We start from the raw sequence: 17106 nt of genomic DNA on the forward strand, positions 1-17106 counted from the left end.
CTATGCCTGCCTCTTCGTTGGATATGTGCAACAGTCCATCTTCCGTAGCTACACTGGCACCACCCCCCACCTTTTCTTCCGCTACATTGATGATTGTATCGGCGCTACCACGTGCTCCCACGAGGAGGTTGAACAGTTCATCCACTTTACTAACACCTTCCACCCCGACCTCAAATTTACCTGGACCGTCTCAGACTCCTCCCTCCCCTTCCTAGACCTCTCCATTTCTGTCTCGGACGACCGACTCAACACGGACATTTACTATAAACTGACTGACTCCCACAGCTACCTAGATTACACCTCCTCCCACCCTGCCCCCTGTAAAAACACCATCCCATATTCCCAATTCTTTCGCCTTCGCCGCATCTGCTCCGAGGAAGACCAATTCCAATACCGAACAACCCAGATGGCCTCCTTCTACAAAGACCACAATTTCCCCTCAGATGTGGTTGATGATGCTCTCCACCACATCTCCTCCACTTCCTGTTCCTCCGCCCTTGAACCCTGCCCCTCCAATCGCCACCAGGACAGAACCCCACTGGTCCTCACCTACCATCCCACCAATCTCCAGATACATCGTATCATCCTTCGTCATTTCCGCCACCTCCAAACAGACACCACCACCAAGGATATATTTCCCTCCCCACCCCTATCAGCGTTCCAGAAAGACCACTCCCTCCGCGACTCCCTCGTCAGATCCACACCCTCCAACAACCCAACCTCCACTCCTGGCACCTTCCCCTGCAACCACAAGAAATGCAAAACTTGCGCCCACACCTCCCCCCTCACTCCCCTCCAAGGGCCCAAGGGATCCTTCCATATCCATCACAAATTCACCTGCACATCATTTACTGCATCCGCTGCACCCGATGTAGCCTCCTATACATTGGGGAGACAGGCCGCCTACCTGTGGAACATTTCAGAGAACACCTCTGGGACACCCGCACCAACCAACCCACCCACCCCGTGGCTGAACACTTTAACTCCCTCTCCCACTCCACCAAGAACATGCAGGTCCTTGGCCTCCTCCATTGCCAGACCATGGCAACACGATGCCTGGAGGAAGAGCGCCTCATCTTCTGCCTAGGAACCCTCCAACCACAAGGGATGAATGCAGATTTCTCCAGCTTTCTCATTTCCCCTCCCCCACCTTGTCTCAGTCCCAACCTTCAGACTCAGCACCGCCTTCTTGACCTGCAATCTTCTTCCCGACCTCTCCGCCCCCACCCCTCTCCGGCCTATCACCCTCACCTTAACCTCCTTCCACCTATCATATTCTCAGCGCCCCTCCCCCAAGTCCCTCCTCCCTACCTTTTATCTTAGCCTGCTTGGCACACCCTCCTCATTCCTGAAGAAGGGCTTATGCCCGAAACGTCGATTCTCCTGTTCCTTTGATGCTGCCTGACCTGCTGCGCTTTTCCAGTAACACATTTTTAAGCTCAAATTCTCCATTATCAACATCCAGAGGGTTTCCATTGGTCAGAAACTGAACCTGGCTATCCATTTAAATACTGTAGCTACAACAGCAAGTCAAATGCTAGGAACCTGCAACGATTAACTCACCTCCCAACTCCCCAGTTTCTGTCCACCATCAACAAGGCTCATGTCAGAAGTGTGATGGAATACTCCCCGCTTGCCAAGATGACTGCAGCTCTGTCAACACTTCAGAACCTTGACATCATCTAGGTCAAAGCAACCTGCTTGACTGATACCACATCCACTTCCTCCACCACTGAAGCTCAGTGGCAGCAATGTGTACTTCTTTAGACAACATCTTCCAAACCCAAAACCACTCCTTTTGAGAAATACAAGAGCAACAGATATATGGGAAGGTCACCACCTGCAAGTTCTCCTCTAAGCCACTCATCATTCTGACTTGGAAATTTATTGCCATTCCTTCAGAGTCACTGGGTCAAAATCTTGGAAGTCCTTCCCCAATGGCATTATGAGTCTACCTACAGCAAAAGGACTGTAGCGGTTCACAAAGGCAGCTGCCACTACCTTTCCAAGAGCAACTAGGAACAGGCAATAAAGACTAGCCCAACCAGCGATGCCCACATCCCATGAATGAATTTTAAAAATTACCACAGTGACTACAGGTGAAGAGACTGTAACATTTCACAAAAGCAAATTGGTATTTTAAATGGAAGAACTTAAAAGTGTATAGAAAAAGGGAAGATGATCCACAGGGAATGAATGGTTTCAATTAAATGGTAAACATTGACGCAGATATGATGGATCGAATGGTCTAATCCTGTGCTGTTTCCATGGATCTACTGTATACGGTTTGCACAATTGCTGTCTGCTAGTTACAGCTGAAACTTTGCACAGATTTTTATTTAGCCAATACACAGAGCGGGTCAATCACTGGGAGATGTATAACATCTCAGGAGAAAGTGGAGCTGGTTCAAAACAGAGGCAATGCATCTTGCATTCATTAATGGCCTTGTAGCAAGGAGAACTGGCATCCACTGAGCTCTCAAGCCCCAATTAGAATTCAGCAGCGACGGATAATAATGAAATGACTTTTCTGAACTGTGCAAGTTCTAAGCTGGAATTAGAATGGTGCACAAACAAGGCATAATATAGACACCAAATTTCCAGCTTTACTCAAGAAATACTATGGTGGTACTTACGTTCATTGTCTGTAAATATGAATTTTGCAATTTAAGTACTAAAGGTTATAACTAAAAATGAAAGTCCGTCATGATTCTTTTTGTAATCCAAAGTCAACTCCCATTGTTATTTATCTGCTTTCATCATACACACAGTGATCTTCTTGTGTGGTACTTCTTTGCTAACATCTGGACAGTTATCATCAATAATATTCAACAGTTCCTTTGCTACCCTATTGGGAGATCCACCAAACCGAAGCAAACAGATGATCCGCATTTTAGGAGCAAGTGCGTACTTTGCTGTGGGCTGTCTTTTGCTAACAATGTACAGTAATGATAGAGGGAACAGTCCTGCTGCCACTGTAACCATACTACAACCATGACTCATTTTTCCAAAGCAGGGGTCAATGTTATGAAGCACAGGCTCTCAAGCAAGACCCAAGAGGGATTCTGCAATGACAAGGCTGCAAGACCCTGATGGAATAGCAGCCAATACACTACTACAGTTCTTCAAGCCCAAAAAAGAAGAGAATATATTTTCCTTCGCCTCTGATGAATGAAGGCCTAAAGAGATGGGCTTCTCTTGCCTTGTATGAAGAGTGAAGAGGTCAGATCTAGGCCTGTTCATTCTAAGACTTTAGGAGCCTGCCTCTTGATGGACAAATTCATACAGGCAGATTCTGGAGTTGATTAAAACAGAGTAGTAAATTGGGAAATGTTAGGCCTAAAATAAAAACAAAGTTTTGGAGAAACGTGGCAGGTTTGGGAGGATTTGTGGAGACAGAAACAGAGTTTAAGTTTCAATTCCAGTATCACTTGTCTTTGGGATTGCACTTCTGAAGAACAGCCATGGTAGACTTGCAATGTTAACTCTGTTATTCTCTCCACAGATGCTCTCAGACTTACTGAGTTTCTCCAACATTTCCTGTTTATATTTTAGATTTCCAGATCTGCAGGACTTTCATTTTTAAAAGGAAGGCAAGGCCATCTCTCTGCCCTAGAATTTAAGGAGCCGGAAAGGGATAACTGGTTGTCTTCCTATCAGGGTAGGAAAATCAAATTCAGCAATGTACTGATAAGTCTTACTGCCTGGTTTTAGCCCATGCTGTGCTGATATCTTGGCCAAAAATCCAGTTACACGTGACCAAATGACTTGAGGCTGAATGCTCACAGTTTTTCATCCTACAACCTTTCAAAATCAAGTCACTGACTTTAATTTAACCATGATGAAACAATTTAACCATGTTCAGCATTTGTCTGCGTTATTTCTACTGCATGCATTCTTTTATGTATAAATGTATATATTTCCAGCTTTTATTTTTACATATTGAATCAAGATGTGATCGAGTTCACATTAGTTGGAAATAAAGTGACGGTACATCAATTTGGATCATCATAAAATTTGTTTTCAGAACAGGCAAGCTTCATTTCCAGTGAAAAATAAAACATCACTGGCCAACCTGTGGTGGTTACAGAAAATAAAACCTTTGCAAAATAAGTTTCGTATGAGATTGAAACTACATTCAATAATTAAGGGCAATGGTAAAATGGCAGAATTTTCTCAGCATACAGAACAGCTGTCATTAATTCAAATTTCATCAGATCTTAAGTCATTTTATTACATCAATCAACTAAGGGAGTTAAGCAGAGTGCAGCTGCTAAGCCTCTGCACAAAAACAGAGAAATACTTTTCTTGTTTGAAGGCCTGGAAAGCCTCTTGGAGCAAGGACATTAGATTTGATCGTTTGAAAATCAATGGCAAACTCCCAAAGAGAACATTTCTATCACTGTCTTACTCCACCCTCCACCTGCTGACATTCAGACAATTTTCAACTTGTTTCCCATCATGCATCTTCCTGCTGGGAGGAGGACAGTACGGTTTAGTCTGGAACTTCATTAGAGTTGATATCAATTCTGATCTCTGAATGCGAAAGGTTTGATTTGAGCAGCATGACTTCAACGAGGTAAATTTTCTTCCCAGGAGGTGAAATACTGCACTTCCCTGCTGTGCTCCATCTAGTGGCCCTGCTGACTAAATTACCCATATGCAAAGGGGCAGATCCAAGGGACACATTAGGGTAAAGATTCTGATTGATCAATATCAAAAAAATTGTTTAAATGCTCTGATGTGACATTCCTGTGTATATTGTTTTTGCCTCGATTCTCACTCATTTGAAATAAGCTGGTCAATACGTGTAGAAATAGCACACGGAGAAAAGCAGAACAAGCACATTAATTTGTGATATTGGATTAAATCTCAAATCTGTGCAGGTCAACCAGCTATGGCTCAGAACTTTACTGCTAAACTTAATAGATTTCCAGGAAACTTGCTCATTTGAAAGCAATCAGCAAATCTGTTATTAATTAATTAAAAGGCTGAAAAAAATTGTTTATTTATTTCAAAGATAATTACTCAATGGCCAATGTCAACCACAAGCAACAAACATTGACTTAGAAGCCAGGTTGCATTTAAACAGCCTGTCATTTCAGAACAAGTCATTTAGCAAGAGTGTGCTTACAATTTACAACAAACCTGATCTTGCAGTAATTAAAATAATGCTAGGAATCAACAGTAAAACTGGTATCATTTCAATATTCAGGTGATGCACTGACGGTCTAAGAATTTCAGCTGATCGCAAGGTGCATTTACTGCCTTTAAATTATTCCATGTGACTATAAAAGTAATTTACTAATTACTTTATTCAGTAACTTATACAAATTTGTTAACATGGAAGAAAAGTTTTATATATCTGAAAACTTGTCTGCTTTATTGTTACAACTTGCTATTTTCATGGTTTGTTGAATTTTGAAACAAAAATTCTTATAGAGAACAGGTTTTGCAGAAACTAGACATTATATTTCTCTTTTCATCCATTGTTATTTCGATTTACTGGCTGGGCATTAGCTTCATCAAAAGTTATGCTTTACAACTATTTTAGTACAATAGCAATGTTTACATTTGACGAGAAATACTTGAGTATTTGAGATTCTAAGTGTAACAGTTATGATTTTTAAGCAGCATTTCACAATTGCCAAGTGTAAGGATTACACTGAAACAGATTTGCTATTATAAAATAGTGTAGAAAAATGGTGTTTCATAGATATGTAAAAAAAAGAAAATGGATGCCATCGTAAAAGAGCAATAATATTACGATGAATAGCCAAGAGCTTGGTCACAAAGGGAATATTTATTGTAACCAATCCATTCCATCTATTTGCAACTAATTAGAAGGCTCCTTGCGTTTATATTTTTGTTTGCATTTATCTACTTTGTTAACTGCAAACAATCAACAAGTGACATGTGAGTGACTTTGGTTCAGCTGTGATTTTGATTTGCAGCCATTATGTACTGTATCCTCATTTCTTCATCAAATTTGTAACTGCAGCAAGCTAGCCACTCTAGAGATATAAATGACATGCTTTTCCACTTCATAATAATAATTGCATCCTTTTGGATGAACTCTTGTATGATCAGTGACCTTGGTGCAGGTTAGTTCCAGGTTCCCCTTAATTGAAGGTTGAAGACGGTAGCTCCAAAATTATGTTATGGCATGGTCACCAACTGTCTACGTTCAGTATGAAAAGCTGTTTTTTTTGGATCCCCAATCACCCCTTTTGGACAAGAGCTGGCTAAGTAGTATTCCTGGTTGTTGGCTGAATTTGTTTGATAAAGTATGGAACTATCTTCCTCTCTGCAGACACAGCAGCAGCATATCGTTTATCATTTACCTGGGGTTTAACTAAGTTTGAATCAATAAGTTGGGAAAATTTACATGTGGTATGGAGCTACTGGTGGAGGGAAAGTCTCACAGCATAAGATATGACAAGTCCAAGAACAATATAATACATAAGAGTACAAAATAGCAGACCTTAGGAAATATTACCAAAAATAAAAATCAATAGTGCGAAGAACACCAAACCAGAGCACTGGGAACCTTACAATTATTTCTTCTACTAAACAGATCAATTTTATTGCAGTGGCATCAAAAATGAGGTCAGACATCTGAAACTCTCAAAGTGAGCTGACAAAAAAAATGCAGAACCTCAACTGTCAAATATCTAATTTCTACAAAGCTGAGTAAAGATCAAACCTTAGTGAGTGCAGCGTTCAAGTCAGTAAAATGGTAACAACATTGATGAGATATTCTCCCAAGTGAATTGTTTCTAAACTTACTCATTCTAGAGACTAACTTTACACCTACATAATGTAATTTAAGTAACATGCTCAATAATATTCTTCCTTTAACTTCTTTAAATATTTTGTGCTAATCTATAAGGAAGTCATCTGGATTGGCTGCTATCAGGTCTGTAACGACCTCAAGTTCCATGGTATTTCACATAGTGTCAGAAATTTCCTCCCTGCCTTGTCCCCAAACAGTAGCTTACGAACTAGCTTCTCCCTTTCTCACCCACAAAGCATTACAGTGATGAGTGAACCCAGGCAATTTCTAACCTGAAATACAAAATCAGTAAGCCTGACGTGAGGCTGAAAGTCTGTAGGTTCTCCTTAACAGTACTCTGAGTGTACCTGTACCATGTGGGGCTGGAGCAGTTCAAGAAGGTGATGCATCACGATCCCTATAAGGGCAATTAGGAATGGACAATATCGCTGACCTTGTCAGCAGTGCTTTCATCATGAGAATGAATATAAAATGCGCTTAGCTAACTTAAAAATTCGTTTTAACCTAGAATGTCAGCAAGTTGTATACAACAGGAGCAGTAGGAACTAATGGATCTCATTGTAAAAGCCAAATTATGCTTATTTGTATATTGTATCTAAGATAAAACAATTTATTTCTTGGCAGTTGCACCAGGTCTGGGCTCTGTTATTTTCAGTCATCAGCCATCTATGAAGGCAGGAACACACACTGACCCGAAATGAAAATCTGTGTCACACTGACACTGAACCAGATATTGGGCAGCAAAAAAAGGGACACTGTGAACAATAGACAACTTAATACCAGCTTTTGGGAATCAAGAAAATATCTTCTGTAAAATCCTTGCACATTGCAGCTCACCATTCAACAAAAGCACTGACATAACTTAGGATGGAAATTGTTTGTTCGTTGATAGCAAACTGCACTCAGAGATAAAATGATTACTTTTGTCTCAGTGGAATATTATAAAATGCGCAAAAGCATATCCGTCTCTGATTGTATGAAAACTGTCCTGCAAAATCTCGGCAATTTCGTGATATTTAGATTTCTTTCTGTTATTAGTCGGTTTCCTATATTTGAATACTGTGGATTAGTCACTAACTCTTGCTCATGTTTTTACTTAATTGATGGGCAAAGCCTGATCAGAACATTGAAACCAGTTAGTATTAGCCAGTTGAGACATATGTATGAGACATTCATATAAATGAATGAGACCTTAGATTTAAAGATACCTATGCAACCTACAAAGGCAAAAGAGTGGATATCCTGTTATGTACAAGAGTAAAGATCCAGCAGTGAGTGTGAGGCAGTTATCTGCAATCTCTGGGTTGAGCTGACATACTTAAACCTTACACTCCCCTGTGTTATGACGTAATTAGAAGTGCTTGATTAAATCACTGCCTTGTAACCTCACTGCAAACCATCTACGCTGCTGACTTTATTACTCATTCCTTTTCCAACAGAGAAATGGAATCAGGAGAAAGTGGACTCAGGATGCATTAGGCAATCTCTGCAGATGGATTACTTTTGACCAACCCTATGAAAAGAAACTTACATTGCAAACTATATCTTATTAGAAAATATATTAAGAATAAATAGCAGCATTTGTAATGAAATTTGAAAACATAAAGTTCATTTGTATTTCTTTCATGCATTCATGAGTTAGGTAGAAATTACACCTTTTAACAAGCCAGTGCAATATGTATGCGATATTTATGTATTGTTAGACTTACTCTCCTGGTTGAAGTTTGATCATGAATGCTAAATAAAAAGTAAAACTCCCACCTACTCAATATATGCTCAGTATTAACACTTTTAGAAAAAACTTACATATTACATTTAACAAAATCATTCACGTATTTTGAAAAGTTCATGTATACTTAGGGTTGACAGTCAAAATCCTTTTCCCAGAGTTGAAATGTCTAATACTAGGGGGCATGCATTTAAGGTGAGAGGGGGGAAGCTCAAAGGAGATGCGAGGGGCAAGTGTTTTTTTACACAGAGAGTGATAGGAGTCTGGAATGCACTGTCAGGAGTGGTGGTGCAGGGAGATACGATAGGAGCATTTAAGGATTAGGCTAATTTGGTGTCATGTTAGGCACAACATCATACACTGACAGGCCTGTTCCAGTGCTGTTCTGTTTCATATTCATTATGTATTAATGCAACAATCAAGATTAAGTTGCAAAAATGAAATCTGTCATTTTCGTTCTCCATTTTCAGAATTTTGATATTTTGCACTATTGTCACAGACAAAATGTTTTTTTAAAACCTCCCTCTTCTTACAATTGCTTCTGTTCTTGTTTCACACTTTCCAAATCTTCTGGTCTGTCTGCTGGTTTTCTTTAACTCTTGTTGTCTCCATTTTTCTTTGTTGTTTTCATTCAATTCCACTAATATTTATCCTCAGTCTGACTTCCTATTTCTGTACATCTTTATTCAAATATGTAAGTCATCTGAAATAAACAGTGATGGCAAGTTCCAAAAGTCCACAGCCCAATCCACTTCACTCCACTGTGTTGTTACCACTTGCAGTAATAAAGTGGGGAGAAAGAAGACAATGGAGGTTTACACATAATTAAATGCATTTGCTATAATATCAAACTAAAGCTCGGCCAGATAACTGAAGGGCAAACCGTTGTAATGGTGTTTTTAATTATGATATTCTGACATTGGGTCCTCATTTTTAGATTAGATTCCCTACAGTTTGGAAACAGGCCCTTTGGCCAAACAAGTCCACACCGACTCTCCGAAGAGTAACCCACCCCCCTCTGACTAATGCACCTAACAACTATGGACAATTTAGCACGGCCAATTCACCTGACCTGCACATCTTTGGAGGAAACCGGAGCATCCAGAGGAAACCCACGCAGACACAGGGAGAATGTGCAAACTCCACACAGACAGTCACCCACGGCTGGAATCGAACCTGGGACACTGGCGCTGTGAGGCAGCAGTGCTAACCACTGAGCCACCGTTTCGCCCTAAATAGCTTAAGTACCAAATCCAGTGACATATATTCGCAGAATTTCTGTATGCTCCCAATGTTTTAAAGAAAATTGTATGTATACACTGACAAGAAGTGCAATTTGGAAAGTTTGTATTTTAACACCATAAAAAAAACCTGTAAACATCTCCAAGTTCTTGTGATCCTGGAATGAGACTGGCCTGGATGGAGTCCTTGGCCAAGCAATCAGATCCTGCACGGACCAGCTGACAGGAGTATTCACAGGCATCTTTAAATTGTCCTCACTCCAATGTGAGGTCCCTATCTGCTTCAAGAAGACCACTGAAATCCCAGTGTCAAAAGAAAAATCAGGCAACATGCCTTAATGACTATTGCCTGGTGGCTCTGACATCCATCACAATGAAGTGCTTCAAAATTTTAGTAATGGTACACATAAAACCCAGCCTCCCAGACTGCCTTGATCCATTACAATTCACATACTGTCACAATAGGTCCACATCAGACGCCATCTCTATTACTTATCCCTGGAATATCTGGATAACAAGGGCACCTATATCAGACTCCTACTTTTGACTTTAGTTCCACCTTCAACACCACACTTCCAACAGAGCTCATCTCTAAATTCCAAAACCTGGGACTCTACTTCCATCTCTGCAATTGGATCCTTGGCCTCCCAAACCACAATCAGTAAGGCTAAGCAACAACACCTCCTCCATAATAATCCTCAACAATGGTGCCTCACACAGCTGCACACTCAGTCCCTTATACACTGACCACTGTGTGGCCAAATTCTGCTCTCACTACATTTACTAATTTGCTGATGACACCACCGTAGTGGGTCGGATCGCAAACAATGACGAGAGAGTACAGGAAAGAGATTGAGTGCTTAGTGGCATGATGTAAAGATAACAATCTCTTCCTCAATGTCAGCAAAACAGAGGAGCCGGCCATTGACTTCAAGAAGCAGAAGGGAGAACACGCCCCTGCCTGCATCAATAGTGTTGAGGTGGAGATGGTCGAGAGCTCCAAGTTCTTAGCAGTAAAGATCACCAACGATCCGTCTGGTCCATCCACGTTGGCACTACGGTTAAGAAAGTACATCAAAGTGCCTACTTCGTCAGAAGGCTAAGGATGTTCATTAAATCCAATTTTTATAGATGCACCATAGAAAGCATCCTATCCGGCTGTATCACAGCTTGGTATGGTAACTGCTCTGCCTAAAACTGCAAGAAATCACAAAGTTGTGAACACTGTCCAGTGCAGTCTTCCTTCCATTGTCTCTATCTATATTTCCCACTGCCTTGGGAAAACAGGCAACACAATCCAAGAACCCTCCCACCTCGGTTGTACTCTCTTCCACCCTCTTCTGTCAGGGAGAAGATACAAAAGTTTGAAAACACGTACTAACAGATTCAAGAACAGCTTCTTCGGTGTTGTTATCTTACTTATGAACAGATCTCTCATACATTAGAATTGATCTTTCTCTGCAGCTGTAATATTATATTCTGTATCCTGTTCTATTACCCTGACGTACTTATGTAAGGGAAGATGTGTCTAGATAGCATACAAACAATACATTTCACTGTATCTTGGCACATGTGACAATAATATATCAAATCAAATCAGCAGTTGATTTTACTCTTCAATGTCATCAAATGGTCTACTTATCATATTCCTTAATCTCTTTACTCTCCTGAAGTTTCAAACTGAAATATTAGTTGGACTAATTATAACAATGGCTACTAGTAAAATATATGTTACAAAATCACCAGGATCTGTTTCTGTGCCTTCCAGCATTGGTATACAGTTACAATTCAATCTATTTGCTCACTGTTTCTAATGCTACAAACCTTGATGCAGTTAAAAGTTTGTTTAGTTAATTATGTAAAATCAACAGAAAACCATAGCTCAGTCTATTTATTAACTTAAGCCACAAAGCTAGTACATTAAACACAACAAAAATATTCAATATTAACAGCGTTCAAGACAGCTATGCTTGCATAAACTTTTGCAATGCTAATTTTTTTCAGCTGACTTAAATCTCAAGTATGTGCAGCAAAGTGACACTAATAATGAATACTGGAAAATTCATTTGTGATTGTAGGTGCAAGTTTTATACTGAAGTGAGCTTATAATTCATCACTCAAGGGGCTAATAGCAATTTGCACAACTGTTACACTGTGTGCCTCAGAGAATTAAACATCCCTCCACCCACCCATTTCCTGTGGGTAACCTTTCAGACTGAACACCAAGACTTTTAATGTCTAAATATAGCTGCCAAGGGTATACGTTTCTGTACTGGCAACAGTTATTTTAACTGCACTGTTCAGTGGCCTGCCTGAATTATTGTATTAATATAAAGTAAAACTGCCTATTCAATTAAATTGCAGTCCACTCAACAAAGTCTTCACACTCATTGCAATGTTGAAACATAAGCACAATGTTTTCAAATTTAATGATGTTTTCTCATCAAATACAAATGATAAGTGCATTTCCCTGATTTGCAATCCACAACAAGGTGCAAGGACAATTGTAAATAACATTTGAACAGAAGAGCAAATGCGAATGAGATGAGCTATATGAGGATAAACAGAAGTTCAAGCCTCTTGCAAGTAAATCCTTAACTATCAATACCTTCATCACCAGAGATTTGGTAAAATTAAATATTGAAAACAATTCCTTCACCTGAAAAAACTTTCCAAACTGAACTACAAGCATTGAAACTACATTACTGAAACTTAGCTCGGAGAACAATTGAATAAGCTGCATACTTGGTTTGGATTTGTCATGGAGGTTTTTATGGATAGGTTTAATGCATAAAAGGTCACTAAAGAGACGTCATGCTGATTTTTGTAGAGACTTCAACCTGATAACAATGGATTTCTTCACATACACGTTTTTCAAGTTTCCATGTAATAAGTTTAGTACCAGATACCATTCGACCAATTATCTACATAAATATGCTAATTATATTGCAAACATTCCCCAATGAAGGCATTAATGTTCAGCTTGGGAGAAACTGGGAATTAGAAATTTTTCAGCTTGTAAAGAGTTAAATGCTGTTAAAAAGAATTTCTGCACAGATTAAAAAGATTTCTTTCAGTTTAACAATACTTATTTTTTCTATTAACTTAACTGCACACAGTGTTAAATATGTGCTTGCACAAAGTACATTTTTCATTCATGTCAGGCGCTCAATGGTTAACAAAAATTAAACTGCCATGTTTTCCTATTCTGCAGCTTAAAGATCTTTATATCGCAACGTGATGAGACAGCTCACAGAAATAAGGAATTGGTATGTATTAAAGAATCAGATCTTCAGCACATCAGTTTTTTTTTAATTTTTGAAAACGTTGGTTCGCTTTGACACAATATTCAAAGCTAACATCACTGAGGGCTTTCACTGAAAGTCACTAGATATAAAACTGCAATGTTCATTGTTAGCTAACATACCTAATGTAAAAGACTTCAAAAGAACTTTACTATATTTAGGTCTTTTCTTTAGAACCACTAATGGCATTCAATTCTTACAATCAATTCCCTAATGGTTTAAGAGCAATTTGCTCCAACACTATTACAAAAACACAGTCTAGTTTTAAAAGGACAGCTGTTCTTCTGCCCAGTTTCTTCAGTGAATACTGCTATAGTGCATCTTTCATGTCATATTAATACATACCATTTTCTGGCTGGTCCTTGATATCCTCACTTTCCTGGCTAGGGCTTTCAGACTGACCTGAATCTGAAAGACAGAAAATACAAGCCAACCTATTAGAATAGATCATAGAAACTTCACCACAGAAGCAGGCCCTTTGTCGCTGACAGTTCCACAAACAACCTACAGATTTTAATCTTTGCACTTGCCCCATAAGCTTTAATATTTTACCTCCTCAAATACATATATTATTCCGCTTGAAAAACTGACTCAATTTTGATCGAATCTTATTGTAATGAAGTTATTTGGAATAATTTTGAGGTGACAAAAAGGCCAATTAGACGAACACAAAATGGCATAAATTATCTTTTCAAAATTGCACTAGCGCTTTAGAAATGTTGCTCTTGTTGATAAATGTGATTGATTGTAACATATTGCCTAGGGTCTCACTACATTGGAGAACTGGTCTGATGCAGGGTCTCCAATTTATTTTCGATAGTGAGTTCGCAATCTCAGCCAGGTTTCTCCTGGGATGGCCTGAGTTGAAAATCACTTTTAGTGAACATGAACGTGAAAAAGATACTTTGTGCCAAGACTGCATATAGGGAGAATCATTCTTCTCTGGATGGTGGAAGATAATATTGTATCTCTCCAATGCTTCCTTAAGGATGATAGTTGGTAATTATTTTCCTAACTTAATTAATTCTTGACCCATTTTCAAGGACACGTCAGTATTTCATAGTGCTCGGGTGAGGACAAGCACTTGCAATGGTGTTCAATTATTGATCGTTGGGAAACCTTGCAAATGTCAGCACTGTGCTATTAGCTAACATCTAAAATACTTCAACACGCACCAGCACTGCATCCTATCCAATACACATTGCACTAATATCACAGCGGAAAAAAAATCATCCTGCAGTTGTACTTTATTCTCTCTCAGCACCTAGATAACAGAAAGATTTACGTGTGCTTTAAAGACTCAAGCACCTTCTTTATTCAACCACTTGCTCTCATCTCACAAAGAGTGATGGCAGTCTTCAAGGTTTCTGACTACCTTGCCTCTCATCACTATGGCATATACCACCTAAAATGAGGAAGTGTTCATTACTTCCGTAGCCTGTAATATTGTCATCATCATTGAAATCTCTCAATCTACAGCAAGTGGAAACGGTGGACTTAGTAAATAAATTTGTATTGCATCATCAATAATGGAGCAACAGCCACCCTTAGTTGAAGACTTGGAGACCAACATCAAATGCTCTATGAGTCAGCAGCAATTTCAGGTGATTTTCACACCTGATGATGGACAACTAGAAAGAGACCAATCTGTCTATTCTTGACACAATGCAACAGGTTTCTCACAATCAGCAGGATGCCTGAAGGCTGTGACTTGCCAAGTTAAAATGAAAGCATCAAGACATTAGGAAGAATGTCCAAAGACACTGATTGCTTTCAAAATGACTTCAAGCAATGTATCAATAGATATTTACATAAGATATTTTCATAAGGTGTCAAAGATTCGTTGCAAACTATTAAATTTGGGATGATACCAATCAGTAGCACCTCAGGAACTATGCCCTGTATAAATGGGCTGCAAGGAGTACACATGGACATCGTCCTCTCTTTGGAGAGAGGCAGTGCATCTAGTTCCTTAACTCTAAATCATTTATCTTAACTTTGCTACTGCAAGAACAGCCAAAATCTATAGTTCATGGTGAACCATTCAACCCTTCCAAATTATTTATTTAAGATGTAGCTTCAGCTTACTTTTTAAATTTTTTCATGGGATATGAGCATCACTAGTTAGGCTAGCATTTACTCTTATCCCGAACTACTATGGAAGAAGGGTGATGTGGAGCAGCTTTCTTGAACCACTGCAATCCATGTATTCTAGGTACACTCTCAGTGCTGCTACAAGGAAGATCCAGGATTCTGATCCAGTGAAAGTGAAGGGAAAGCAATACAGTTCCAAATCAGGGTGACTGAGGATTATTAATGATCAAGTGCTGTTTGGTAGTGCTGTTGATGACATCTTTCATCACTTTGTAACTGATTGAGAGTCGACAGGTAGAGTAGTAATTGGCCAGTTGAATTTGTTCAGCTTTTCTGCACAGGACAACTCACTCCCAATTGTATACGACTTGCCACCACCACTGGGGCATGGTGATGTTTTTGTTTGAAACAAACATTCATAATAACTTGTCTCACAGAAATTGCCAGGCTGCTGGAATGGCTCTCAGTTTTGACACAAGTTTCCAGATATTACTGAGGAGGTCTTTGTAAGGGTACCAGGGCTGTGCATGCTGCTGTCATTTCTGGAGCTTTGGTTGCTACTAGGTTATCCATCCATTTGCATTCCTTTTGTCAGATTTTACAACGGACAGACACAAGTGTATGGCTTGCCAGGCCATTTCAGAGGGCAGTTAAGAGTGAAGCACATTGCGAAAGTCTGGGGTCCCATGTAGACCAGACCATATAAGGGTGGCAGATTTCCATTCCTAAGTGCAGGTGATGTTCGTAACAATTGATGGCGGTTTCACAGTCACCATTAAGACAGCTTTTAATTCCCAATTTATTAAGAATATTCAAATCCCAGCAAGGCAGAAGGTGAAATTTGAACTCCATATCCCCAGAAGCTGAGCCTGATCTCTGGCAGAGAGTGATTACTACTATATCACAGCCTCCCCTTTTCAAAGACAATGTTCCCTGTGGTAGCCTGAAAATTACTTTGACATAAAGCTTAATGATCTGCTAACTTTGATAACTATGCAGAGCTTTGCAGACTCAAGGTTTTACACAGGTTAACCTGTAGCAAGTTACAGAGCTTGACAAAATGATTCCCTGAAGCGCAGGCTGCAAGGATAGTTTTCCTCTATCGCAGCCAGGTAAGTGTAGTTGTTTGTAACCAGGAAATATTCTGCATTAATAATTCTGAAGATTAAGGACCTGTGGGATCTGTAAGATGGCTTTCTGGTAAATATGGTGAAACTTTCACCAGATATAATTTTCCACTATCAGAGTTTGCGGACTCGGTGTGTAGGTACAGATAGAAGTCAGTACCACTAAACTGTAATGGCATTGTGAATCTACTTACAGTACATGGCCTGAAGGGGTTCAAGTAGTTAAGTTACCACCATTTCAAGGTGATTTAAAAAAAAATCTACGTTTATGTAGCTAACCAGAAAACGCAAAGTTTGGGGTGGATGTCCAGGACTTCACCTGCTCAACACATTTGACAGAAATCCCAGGCATCTATCAGCCTGATATAGAAGGCAGTTTATAGTGAATCTTCTAAAGATCGATGCATTTTCTGAGGGTGAGGGCTGACTGAAATTCACTCATGTCCATTCAGGAGTTAAAATCTTGGAACTGCCTTATAACAGCACTGCAGAGTCCCTACAACCCTCTGACTGCAGCTTTTCAAGTAGACGGCTCTCCGTTGTCTTCTCCAGGTCAATTATGGTGAGTAATGAATGCTGGCAGAAATGCACAAATCACATAAACAATTTTTTAAATGTCTTAAACTTCATTTCACTTGGTATGCCAGACTCCACTACGATAGTGTCCTGACTGAGTTGTAAATATAGGAATTTGTGGGGGTCTTTGCCTTCATAAGAAGTGTTCAAAGGATCTGTCCTCTCAAAGGCATGCTAGAGTTATTAGAAAATTCTGTCAGTCTACACCGAGTTACATTGGGAAGCTGGCTGGACACAA

At 39.6% G+C, this 17106-nt stretch overlaps 1 protein-coding gene across 12 annotated transcripts in view; it reads right to left on the reverse strand.

The window, feature by feature from the left end:
- The window catches only part of nfia (nuclear factor I/A), a 732109-nt gene that overhangs the window by 221832 nt on the left and 493171 nt on the right, over positions 1-17106 (reverse strand). For 10 of the 12 annotated variants that reach the window (XM_043699269.2, XM_043699272.2, XM_043699265.2 and 7 more), the window contains exon 3: positions 13417-13479. The exons of the other annotated variants lie outside the window; for them this stretch is intronic. In XM_043699269.2, coding sequence (XP_043555204.1) covers positions 13417-13479 — 63 coding nt within the window. The remainder of the gene's footprint in view (positions 1-13416; positions 13480-17106) is intronic. 12 annotated transcript variants of the gene reach the window in all.

This window comes from Chiloscyllium plagiosum, unplaced genomic scaffold (assembly GCF_037043375.1).
Source record: "Chiloscyllium plagiosum isolate Xiang-an unplaced genomic scaffold, Cpla_swu_hap1 HiC_scaffold_9, whole genome shotgun sequence".
Lineage (NCBI taxonomy): Eukaryota > Metazoa > Chordata > Chondrichthyes > Orectolobiformes > Hemiscylliidae > Chiloscyllium > Chiloscyllium plagiosum.